This window comes from Cupressus sempervirens, chromosome 2 (assembly GCF_028749045.1).
Source record: "Cupressus sempervirens isolate cs-2001-9-10 chromosome 2, ASM2874904v1, whole genome shotgun sequence".
In the NCBI taxonomy this organism is placed as follows: domain Eukaryota; kingdom Viridiplantae; phylum Streptophyta; class Pinopsida; order Cupressales; family Cupressaceae; genus Cupressus; species Cupressus sempervirens.
In genome coordinates this window covers 780,645,513-780,658,724 of record NC_143119.1, presented here as the reverse complement: position 1 = coordinate 780,658,724, position 13,212 = coordinate 780,645,513, and the positions used below count along the sequence as shown (strand labels likewise).

At 34.9% G+C, this 13,212-nt stretch overlaps 1 protein-coding gene across 7 annotated transcripts in view; it reads right to left on the bottom strand.

Moving 5' to 3' along the window:
• Positions 1-13,212, bottom strand: part of LOC149575791 (uncharacterized) — a 315,107-nt gene that overhangs the window by 117,037 nt on the left and 184,858 nt on the right. For all 7 annotated transcript variants that reach the window (XR_016360237.1, XR_016360238.1, XM_089815588.1 and 4 more), the window contains exons 10-12: positions 9,936-9,974; positions 9,440-9,529; positions 9,086-9,286 (exon numbers count right to left, since the gene is read on the bottom strand). Coding sequence is in view for 5 of the 7 variants with exons in the window: in XM_089815588.1 (XP_089671714.1) it covers positions 9,086-9,286; positions 9,440-9,529; positions 9,936-9,974 (330 nt within the window). In the remaining 2 variants the exon portion in view is untranslated. The remainder of the gene's footprint in view (positions 1-9,085; positions 9,287-9,439; positions 9,530-9,935; positions 9,975-13,212) is intronic.

The window sequence follows — 13,212 nt, the reverse complement described above, 5'->3', positions numbered from 1 at the left end:
CCCTGGTTCATTTTTTAGGGTAACTTTTGTCCAAACATCAAATCCCATGGCAATTATCACATCAAGATAGAATACATTTGAAATATATTTTCTGATTTTAAAGCATAGTTGCCAAGCTCATTATGACTTGCTGAGTCTTGGTGAGTGCAAATTGAGTCACCTCTACCAATTCATAGGGACTCTGATTCAGACTTAACATTCAGACTCAACCAAGTTAGGCCTGTGACTCGCCGAGTATGAGTGACAGGACTCAGTTGCCATCAATGCCAAGTTTGCCAATAAAAACACAAAAATCTCAAAGTTTTGTTGTTTTCCTTTTTGTTCTATTTATTCCTTGCAGCTCTAAAAGGCATCTCATTTCATTTTATTGAGAAGAAGAGAGAAGTGTGAGATAGGAAGAAAAATAAGATTCCATATATTTGCAACCAAAAGGAAGGAAGAGCTAACAATCTTCCACAAATCACAATGGGGCAACGTTATACTTGCATCAGAGCATGAAGGAGTCCATAGCAGCAGTTGCAAAGACATCTCATCTCATTTCGAAGAGGCAAGAGTTAAATTTTATGAATTTTATTGGTTTTTTAATGGATTTTATTGTTAATTCTTTTACTTTCCAACACTTGAAGTTGAATATTTTCCTTTTAAATCGCAATTTCATACTTGAATGACAGAACAATAGAAAACCCTAGGTTTTTTCTAGAAAATACTATAAACACGTATTTACAATTTTTTATAAGAAAAATGTAGGGTTTTCTGAATCTTCTAAATTCTTTCTTGAAACATTGGAGTTTGACTTTGAATTTTAAATTTTAAATTCTTTCGTTTTAACTTTTAAGTTTGAATTTGAATTTGAAAGGAAAAGAATCAAGATTCAAGAATAAAACACAATACACAAGTGTGGGGATTGCTGATTTTTTTGCATTAGTTTATAACTTCATAAAATACAATGCACAAATGATAATTTTTTTTGTAAAATTGTCTTATTACAGCAGCCTTGTGTTATGAAAACAACATTTTCCCCAACATCTACTCCAAATCCTCGGCCTAAGAAACAAGGTCAAAGGGATGCAACTTGGCAATATATGGAAGAATTTCTTAGTAGAACTAGGTTGCAAATGAAATGCAAATTTTATAAGGAAATTAATCATGGTGGCATAAATAGATTTAAACATCATATTGTTGGGATACATGTCCATGATACTAAACCATGTCGATTAGCACCTCCCAAGGTAGTTTATACATGTTACGTTCAACTAGAAATTTTTGAGCAAATAATGGAAACAAAGAAGAGGCAAACGGAGGAGTTAGCTAGTATCAGTTCTCGTTCATTGGTGTTTGCATCCGTAGGTTGTGTTGCAGCGGATTTTCCCATACTGCCTTTTCATCCTAGTGCCTTTTCTCTAAGTCATAAGGTCTAAGTTCGTGATCGAGTTCAACAACTATGAAGTTCGGAAGAAGTTCAACTAAGTCAAAAAAAATTTTAAAAACGACATTAAATTCACCATATGTAATTTTCAAAACAATATATGTTATTTATTATTATATGTTTATGAGTTTCATGCAAAGAAATAATTATATGCTTATGAATTTATTTATTATCATTATTACGCTATTTATTATTAATGTTTTTGTTGATTAAAAAATAATAAATAACATTTAATATGTATTATAATCTTATAAAATATTAAAATCTAATAATACAAATACTATTTTTTGTAATAATCTTATAAAAGATTTCAAACCTAAACCAATAAATGAAAAACGTAATTGGACTTCCTATATGTTGTCGACCGTTGACCCTGCAAGAGCAAAATGCAAACCATTGGTCGTTGACGCAATGAAACATAGACTCATAAAAATGCAGACAGTCAGAAATGAAGCACCAGACACGACCTTCAAATGGTGAAAGTCGAGCAGCAAATGCAAGAAAATAGAGCACAATTGTTTTCCCCTAGCCAAGCTAGCAAACACAATTGTTTTACCCTAGCCGAGCTTTAGACAATTGCATTTTTAGCAGACGAAGGGCATGATTTTACAAGCATTTTTTCCAGAAAACCTAAAAAATAGTTCCATATGAATTTATGATGAATTTGAGTGAATTTTTTACATTTTTTATGGGTTCACTAAATTTCGAACGTGGAGCCAAAAATTTGGTAAACCATGTGACTAAGCTTCTACTAGTGCTAGTGCTTTTACTTTTACTCCTAGTGGCACTATTAGCTATGCTCCTAGAGTTTGAAAATCGAGGTTGAACAATCATTTCATGTCACGCACTACTCTTGGTTCACAACCCTCACTTGAGAGCATATTTTGGAACAAGCAGGTCCATTATGCTACAAAAATTCATTTTGAAAGTTTTTGTACGTTTGCCACATTCCATTTGTTCCAACCGGGTAATTCTTTTTTATTTGATTGTTTTATATATAAATTTTAAAATTTATAGCTTGAACTTGCATTGTCTAACCATAATGAATAGTTATATTCTAACACATAGTTATTTAATCTATTTGTGACTAGTCTCCTTACTTGCAAGGCATGATAGATGTCATGACTCGTAACCATTTATGCAATGGAGTTTAAATCCCCTATTGATGTTGCATCAAGTGGCCCCCTCTTGTTAGAAAAGGTTAAGGATATGTAAGTTGAGTTAGAGGGACCAGCACGTGTCTTGGAGCAAAAAGGGTTGCCTTTGATTTTGGCCTTTTGAAGGAGTCACTTCCTTATTTGTATCCTATTTCCTTTTTACTACAACCTCTTACTTGATTCACATGCTCCATTATTTCTTCTTTCATCCACATCCCCTTTCAAATGAATTCTTCCCCTTCTATATCTCGTGTTTGAGGGATTCACAACTCCTTGTTTCATAAATTTTAACCATTTATTGTATTATGTTTTATTTTTGTTCTATTATATTTTAATTTTATTATTATTAGTTATTAATAAAACCTATTTCACCAATGCTAGGACTAAAGTTTTTTCAAAATTTTGACAAGTTTTAATCAAGCATGGAATGATTTCTCATTTTAATTTGGTTGCAAAGCTTTGCAACATACAACCAGGGAGGTCAATTATTTAGTTTCCATAGTAAGAATACTAACTATATCCTCTTAGCAATCTATTGTTTAAGCAGATCAATAAGGCATGTGTGATACAGATAATTCAAGAAAGTAGCGATGCTCACAAAAAGCTAATGCTCTAGCTAGAGAGGTTCTCTTGGATCAAGAACTCATTAGAAGTTGACTAATCAGAATAGATCAAAGGTAGAATAGGACTGATGTCCGCTATTTTGTAATAAATTTTGAATTTTAAACTAGGGCATGCCCCTTTTATTTTGTAAAAATAAAGGACTTAGGTCCCGGGCAAGACTGGAGGTTTTATTCTCCGTTCTTTCCTACCAGTGCCCTTTTGAATGGAGACACTCTGTTGTATTTAGTTTCATTTAATTAATATAATCAAAGGCTTTGGCCGTTTACCGATTAATAATAAATTAATAAATTAATAAAATAATATAAAATAAAAGTAAAACCTATTTCACCAAGGGAACATTACATACTAAATGGTCAACTCTCCATTTACTTTTAGCCTCTTGAAATTAAAGCTCTCCTAAGGATGTATTTTTTTATTTTAGTTTTTAGTTTTTAAGTTTTTTATTTGAAGTTAATTTTGCTATATAATATATAATTTTACAATTTATATTTTGAATGTCTAAAATTGGTGTTAAATAAATGTTGGCTAGAGCTTTGCAACTAGACACCTCTGATACCGTGAAGGCCACCATCGCACAAGCGAGCTTCGCTCGACCCGTATGGTAAGGGCCTTTCATAGTCTTTCATGCCCACCACATTTCTTCATTGGATTTACTACAACTTCTCTTGACTTTACTTGGTGTTTAATGTGGTACAACTCCCCCAAAGCCAACCCTAATCAGTTGGCCTCAAAGACATTCAAAGAGGTGGTGAAGGGCATAGGGAGGGTTTCATCGAAAGCTCAATTCATGTTCAAGAAGCTCCCAGGATGAGATGGAACAGTCGGAGGAAAAGAATGTAATAAAGACTTACTCTGACCCTACACTTGCCATTAAACCTAATCCAAAAATGGCTATGGCATTAAACACTAAGAAGTCTAGATTAAGGAATGTTGCTATATTTTTGCAAAATTTGATCGAAATAAATTCCTCTCGAGGAATTTTTTGAATCTTTGATGTTGAAGTTGATTGGACTATGTTACTATATGATGGTATGATCACTATGATATGTTATTGTTTATGGTGTTCTAAAGTTATTGTTGTTTAAATGTGTTTATGCTACTATGCTAAATTCTAATTTTAACTCATGCTTCATAAAAATGTGTGTGTGTGTGTGTGTGTGTGTATAATTTTTACATTTTTTTACTAACAAACCCAAACTGACCCAAAACCCTTTCCAAAATTTTGACGAACTTGCGAACCAGTTCTCGAACTTTGAACTTGGAACTAAACCCAAATTGGCAACTTAGGTTAAAAGTAAGGTTTCAACTATAGTTCCTTCAAAAAGATTCAAAGGGGTCTATATCTTTTTTTTCATGACCCCAAAAGCTAGAAAGAAGTTTTTAGCAAAGAATTTTGGAATTTTGGTAATGGTTGTTTTCAGGCCATATTTTGGTCCCCAAATGCAAATAACATTGAAATTGTGGCACTTTTGTGCCCTAGATGGGTCTCTTCTAAAAACATCTGTCCATATTTGAGGAGGTTGATACCTAAGACCCTAGAATCTAAAGGGAACACTTTGCAAATATAAGAATCCTTATCTTTGTTGCCTCATTTGGACACTCAATTGCTTATTGGAGTTAACTGGGGAATGGATTTACAAATTGTTTCTTGCCCTGTGGAGTTTCTTAGGGCCATCAAAACTTGTTTTTTGTGTAGGAAAGAGGGGCATGTTAGAAGAGCTTTCCCTCTACCCAAATCTAGAAAGCAAGTTATGAGAACTAACCCAAAGTTCGTTACGAGGCCTACTTCAAGCCATTGCAACCCTCCTTATAATAGACAAGTTAAAAATTGGGGTATTTTCTCCATCTCCCTCATTCAACCAAGGCTCTACTCCTCCTTTGGTGGCCACAAACTTAGAACCACCACACCCTCCTGTGTTAAACAATATCCCTAGTTCTATCTCCGCCAAAGAATTAGACTCTCTTATCTAGGCTATCAAGGTCGTTGTTAGCCCCAAAGATTCCCCCCTTGTCTATCTCTCTTGAATTTGACCTCCTTGATGACATTGATGTTGTGGCTTCTAAGCCGTCCCTGGAGTACCAAACTCACAATGCCCGACAACTTGTTTAGGATAGGATGACGCATCTTGAAGAGACCGAGAAAAAGATTGAGATTTATCCAAAATTACATAGAAAAGAATATGAGAGCTCTATAACTAGTTGAGTGCCCAACCCTTCCAAGATCTTGCCCCCAGTTGTGTCCCCTCTGATGGATGTAAGAGTGGAGAGGAAACTAATAATCCCTTGCCTAAGACCTATAATGAGTCCTAGCATCAAGAAATTAATAGATATCCAATCATCATTATTGAAAACTATTAATATCGCAAAGGCATATTATAAATCCAGACATCATTTCAAGACGTCAAAGTTCTAAACAATTATCTTACTATATGGAACTGCATATTGATTTGAAAACTTGCAAACCGATACCAAGGCTTCATGATGGTTTGGTTCTGAAAAAAAAATGATGTGATTTCTCAAACTAGTTGTTCAATGATATGACTTTTCAAATTTCTTATTAACAAAACTAATTAAGAAAATTAGCAAATATACAAGCTTCACACCAACATTTGAATATATATCCAAGCTTATTGGTGTTAATTTTTTCCCTAGAAAAATAAAGATAAACAGTAATAAAAGATGAATGAAAATCCACAAAAGACAGAAGAGATTATTATGGGAAAACCATTTCACTTGAAGGGAAAACTCTAGCCACACCAAAAAAAAAATCTCTTTTACTGCTAATAAAATGTTCCAATACAATGTTTTTCATTTGATATATTATTTATCTACACACAAAGTAATCACACATATAAAAAGAATTGAGAGACGCTTTACATCACAACCGAAGGTCTCTTCAAGTCTTTTCATTTTTCCAAACACATAACCCATGACACGTCTCTTCATATAATATTATCTCAAATATTACCATAAATATCTTCTCTACCTATAAACACAATGCATAGGTATTATCTCAATATATAGCAAAATCAAAGAAAGATCTCTATCATAGCTACAATCTTCAACACTTCCTCTTAGCAAGAGAGATCTTTAATATAGTAGGCATACATAGTTGTAAACAAAGATAAATTCTCATCACATAGATCCTCATAAAAAGACATGTTATCCCAGCATAACACAATTCACCATAGTTACTTCATAAGCACATAAAAATAAAGTTGGGGAGTCACACACATGACTTCCACCATGCCTACTCGTAGAGGGTGGTCCACCATACCTACTCACAAAGAGTGGAACAAGGGCTTTCACCTCAAACTTTACCAAGAGAAGAATGTGTTTCCACTATGCATACTCGCAAAGGGCGGTGCACTATACCTACTTGCAGAGTTGTGGAACAAGGGTTTTCACTTCAGACTTCTCCCAAAGGAGAATGCATTTCCACCATGCCTACTCATGAAGGGTGGTTCACCATACCTACTAGCAGAGGATGGAACAAAGGCTTTCACCTCAGACTTCTCACATAAAAGAATGCATTTCCACGATGCCTACATTCAAAGCGTGGTCTGTCATACCTACTCCCAGAGGGTGGAACAAGGGCTTTCACCTCATACTTCTTCCTAAGATGAAGGCGTTGACAACATGTAAGAGTGGCAAAGATTTCCTCTCTATGACTTCCTCTCAATAGATATACCTTTGATCACCACAATAAGATAGTTGATTCCAGTTAGACCAAATAGGGAGCTTTAGCAGTTACACTGCCACATAAGCATGCAAATAATTAGACACAACCTCTTCTAAATTCAAATAGTCTCTTTCTGAATATCATTTCCTGTATATATATCTTTTAATGAAGATATACATCATCAACTCAGTCCAAGACTACAAGCAGCGTCCCCATACAGTCTGCATTGCTTTGAATATACTATCTCATCATCCCATTGCTTCCTGATCCATCCTACAACCAAGAGAGATTAATAGTAACTCATAAATTCAACCTATCAAAGAGATCAATGGAAAAGAATACACTAATAACAAAAATTCATAATAATAGAATACTTATCTCTTTCAAATAGGCCTCAACTAAGAAAATGCCCCTGCATGCATCAAAGAAAGACCCTCCCAAAAATACCTGCCCACAATAATATTTTTTTATCTACACACAAAGTAATCACATATATATAAAGAACTAAGAGACTCATCACATCACAACCGAAGGTCTCTTCAATTTCCAAAACGAGTCTTCATTTTTCCAAATGCACGACTCTTCGCATGACACATGTTTCTTCATATAATATTATCTCAAATGTTATCATAAATATTCTCTAATAGTAAACACAATGCACAGGTATTATCTCAATATATAGAAAAATTAGAGATAAAGATCTCTATTGCAGCTACAATCTTCAACAATTGGTCCCAAGGAAATTCATGATTAGAACCACATTGAGTTCCAATGAGGCCAATGAGCAAAGCCTCCAGCAAGGTCTATGGGCAGCACTCATAGCACATTCTCCATCACAATACAAGGGACAAATCCCCTACCACCAATGACAAATTAGGTCCTTCAGGATCATATGACCCTTCAATCATGTTTGTTTTCAAAGATTTTTTCAATGCATTGGAGGACTGAAAGCTGAAAAAAAAAATGAAAATTTTACTATTATTATATAAATGTGGATTAATTTTTTCCAATAAATCATGAGTTTTGGTGATTTTTGGGTAACTCACCAATAACTCACGTCAACACATTTCTGAAACTCAGCAGCTCTGAGATCTAGTTGATCAAGACAAACTTTCTCATGACTCACATGAGTACTTGCCAAATTTACAATCTATGCTATATTCCCTCAGATTCACCAACTACAGATATTTTGAGGAAGCCAATGGCTAAGCGGAAGCTTGAAATGGTAAAATAGACTTGGATGGCAGGAAAAGATTTTCCTCGTTAAGAGCAAGTATTAAAACTTTTACCTGGAGTTGATGTGCTGATGCTCTCACATTGTTGGCACAACACTGACAGCAATAAATCCAAACTCATGTGCAGTAGATAGAAAAGCACAATGAGGAAATAGTGAAATAGGGGAATAGATCCCAGCTATGAAGGAACTCTTCTTTGAAATTTGTCCCAATTAATTGTTTGAGACAAATAATGTGTGATTGTAAGTTATCATCTGTTGGACTAGGTTGATCGATTAAAGTTAAACAAATTAAATGATTGTTCAGTCAAACTAGACGTCACTTTTGCAGGTTGTAAGCTTAACAATCAAGCTTTACTTGACACCTCACTAAATATCTCTTAGATTCATACTGAAACTGTCTATCTAAAGGCCACATATTCTAATTTTAATCATTATACATGTATCTTTTAAAAAATTTGTTCCAATGAAATTATTTATTTTCTGTTTTTTTTAAATAGATGCAGTATTGAGTTTTCAGATCTGAGAGTTTTCATTATTCGTATTTTCAACAATATGTGTTTGTAGATTAGCAAACTCAGATCTGTTGTTTTGATTCAAGTCTTTTGTTTTAAGTTCTTTTCAGTTAGAACTACTCTGAATTCATAATCTGCTTACAATAGTCCGAAAACTAACATGGTGAGGGGAAAATATTTGATAACGCATTAAATATAAATGACAATAATCTACAATAATGAATCATAACACAAATTATTTATAATTCACAAACTACAAAGTTCTTTGGGAATTTGAATGTCAAATGTAACACTAAAGATAATAAATTTTTCACTTTCTCTATTGAGCATTTCAAGACACTCTGACTTACTATTATATTGGAAAAAGTACAAAAGTGAAATATTTCTAACAAAAAAAATATATTATTGTCATAACACGAAATTCAGTGCAAAAACACAGGCACTCACCTCAGAAAGATCCTCAATTGTTGGCACTTTTCCGAGCAACTTTTTGTACACAACTTTGGGAAAATGCAACTCCAAAATGTGCCCATTATAGATGGCTAATCCAAGAACAATACCCACCAACTCAAATTCCTCTAATACATCCCATGGCGGAGAATTGAACCAGAATAAACGAGTTTCGTCATTGTGAGAAAACATCCCATACTACAACCATGTATTACAAAAGAAACACAGGCTCAGAAAATCTACATAATAATGCAACAATGTTTACTTTTTAAAAAAATACTGATTGTAAAATCGGGACAAATACGAGTTTGATTGGGAGAATTCAGCAGTTATATAAGAAAACTTAAAAACCTTTGGATCAAAAATATCTCTGACAAGCAACTGAAAGAATTCCTTTTGTACACCACCTTCATCGATTCCATCTTCTCCTATAAATTGAACCTATAAGAAAAATAGGGAGTGAGGAGCAAATAATTTTATGTGCAAGAAGCAGCCACATTCTCATTGGCAAGAGGGAACAATTTGCATAGAAATTATACCTTAAGTTTTCATATACATGTCATAGCCCAATCATAGAAATGGATTGCACTAAACTAGCAAGGTTGTGAATTAAACTAATCTTAGAATCTATTTCTGTAATGTCAAGTAAAGCTATATGTCTTCCATGACTTGTATAAAACATTGTTAAGGTTTCAGATGAAAGATCTTGGACAAAAGGAAGCAAAACAGATGAGAACAACACTGCAGAGTAAAAAGAAAATGTTACATTTGTAATCACCATTCCAATATCCCAAAAATCCACAAAGCAAGTAATGCAATAGGAACTGAATTTAATTACAAAGCCTACCTTCAGTGGCTTCTTCAGATCCTCAGTATGGCTTCTTATCTGAAAGCAATGAAAATGGAAATCTATAAGATAAAGCATTGGTTATACTGTGCACTTTATAGTTACATAATGTTTAAACTTCTTATCACAAAAGCACCACAAAGTCTCAATTTTATAATAGAGAAAAGAATAATATATTGCACTTTTATGCATGGTTTCAGATCTTTGAATTTATACTTTCAACGTGTCTTTGTTATATGTAGCATGCTCCAGCCAGTTCTACAGTAATAAAAAAGTTTAATGCCCAATGCCTGTCCACGATGCAATCATGCTTATGACAATAATTTTACCAGATATGATGTTGCTACAATACCATTTTCCGAATCCCTGTATCCAAATAATGGATCGATAAAATAAACTACTCTAAAAACAATAAGAATAAATAAATGATCATAAACATGTGATATGCTGTCCCAAAGGTAAGGAACAAAAGATGAGGAGCAATAGCATAATAATATCACCAAAAAGCCCTTCTCACATATTTTACACTTTCATTATAAACAATAGTTTTAATCATCAGTTTGCCCCACACTCTGAGAAAAATAGTAGGCTAATTTTGTCAAGTCAATGGTATGATCATCTATTTGATTATTATCTAATACAAATTAATTATTTCCTTTTAGAGGAAAAAAATCTTATTTCATTTATAATTAATATATATAGATATAATAGCCATTCAATATGTTATTTTCATTTGTATGCTCCTCACACACAGGTGCATTTTCAAATTCTTAATTTTGATAGGGCACATGGACAAGTGAGCTACTTCATGATAGACAAGACTCAAAGGTTAGTCAATAAATATTTGTTTCCCATGAGTCTCCAATGCAAGAGCATCTAGGTGCATAAATGATGTTTGCTAGTTCTTTGTTCTAGAAAGAATTATGTGAGATATTGAAGGCATCCTTATGTGGATGGAATTTTATCAACAATTGGTCAAGTCACAAGTCACTTTGACAAAGTTTTTTAGGGGTCATGCCATTAAATTTGGTAAAGTTCACAAATTTGCTAGAGTAAGGTATTCAAGTTAAAGAAGCCCAAAAATAGACGATCACACGAGACCCCAAAATGAGGAAGCTCTTACATCTTTACCTCTTATAACTGGCTGTGGCATGCTCTATCTAGGCCATACGAACTTTCGTTTGCTCTTTGATGCATCACTTTCTTGTGTTGTATGGCCGTACGGTCTACACCTTTCCTTCTATGAACGCCATATGGTCAGCATGTTTCCTCCTTGGGAACGTTGTATGGTCGACATATTTCCCCCTTGTGAACATCGTATGGTGTTTTCTTTTCAAGATTTGTCTGGCGGTAGCTATCCTCCTTTCTACCGTACAATCGTACGGTCAAACCTCCTCTTCACACATCTATATGGTGATTGTTTCCTGACTTGTTCTTTCTTCTGAGTCGTACGGTTCCCAATCTGCCTTTTTCTATGCAAATGTAAAGATCTCCAAGGCCATACAGTCTCTATCAATGACCCTTCTTATTCTTTATTGACTTGCTCCTCATGATTTCTGTACGGGCCGTATGGTCTATATCTTCCATGTCCATACAAGCCAAAAGGTGTCTTGAATAAACAAATAACAAACAAAAATGCACTTTCTCCGAAATACTCTGTTTAATTGTTTGTCTTTCTCTGTGATATCTATAATTTCCTCATTTCCTCATGTTCGTGCAGTTTTTAAATGGTTCTTTTGACTACTATTCTCCTGTTTATATTTCCTTATCTTCCATCAACTTAAAAATAAAAGATTCCATCTTACACTTAATTTACATATATACATTAATATATATTATTTATTCTCAATTGTTCGTCTACAGGGGCACATTATTTCTTTCGTGATAGATTTTCAATTTTGACCCGTTTACTACGTCAGGTACTTCCTTCCCCTCTGGCATCCATAACTTGGTTGCCCCGTTCTTGCCAACTTCTCCTATCTTGTATGGTCCGACCCATTTAACTTTGAACTTTCCTGGCCCGATCTCATTCCGCTCGTTATACTTCAACACTAACTAGCTTGATTGAAATTTAATTTATAAAAAACACTTATCATGCCATGCCTTCTGCCTGTTTTGCGTGACTTTTGTGGCCCACTGTGCCTGTAGTCATTGCTCATCCAGTTTGTTTAGGTTGTACAATCTTTCCCTTAGGCTTTCCATGTCGCCCAGCTTGTTCTCGATTGCTATCCTCAAACTCGATATCATGGACTCTATCGAAACCACTGCCTCCTGTTCGTACATCAACTGAAAGGGAGTATGTTTGGAAGTTACTTTATATGAAGTACGATATGCCCATAAGGCTGATGGTAACTTATCTTCCCAATCTTCTCCCTCAACTACACAGGATTTATAAATCACTATGACTAGGATCTTATTCATGGCTTTGGCTTGTCCGTTGGCTCTCGGGTAGTACGGGTTTGACAGTGAATGATAATTTTGAATTTAGTAGTGAGCAGTCAGATGACATGATTAACAAAGTGTCCTCCCTGGTCACTTGTCAACTGCAATGGAATTTTGTACCTGGTGATGATTTGCTCATAAATAAATATTGCTATGCTCACCACCGAGTTATGCGGTAGTGCACGTGCCTCCACCCACTTGGTTAGGTACTCCGTCACCACCACGATGTATCGACACCCTCTGGTTTGGCTTACCTTCAGGGGTCCGACAAATTCCAATTCTCGTCTTTCAAAAAGCTCCTTCGCGTACGAAGGATTCAAAGGCATGAAATCCCTCTTCAATGGTTTCCCAGCTCGCTGACATGTGTCGCATGCAACAACCCACTCTCTGGCCTTGTTGTGTACGGTTGTCCACCATAATCCTACCAGAAGTATCTTCTGCACAGTTGTGTCTAGCCCCATGTGCCTACCTATCTATCCTTGATGCGCTTCCTTCAATACTTATGGAATTTCCTCCTATAGGACGCACTGCATTAGAATCTAATTAGGTCCCATTTTGTACAGGAGCCCATTGATTAACTAAAATGTCTGCTCCTCAACACCAATTTCCTTCTCTCATTCGATGGCATCTCACTAGGAAATTGTCTCGTCAATAGATACTCCCCAAGTTGTGCATACCAAGATGGTAGTACTGTAACGTAAAATAGCTGCGTGTCAACAAAATCATCATTGACTCCCTCTGGTGGCTCCCCCAATTTTATTCTCGACAAATGGTCTACACTTACATGACTTTTCCCTGGCTGCACCACAATCTTAAATGTGAACTCTTATAATAA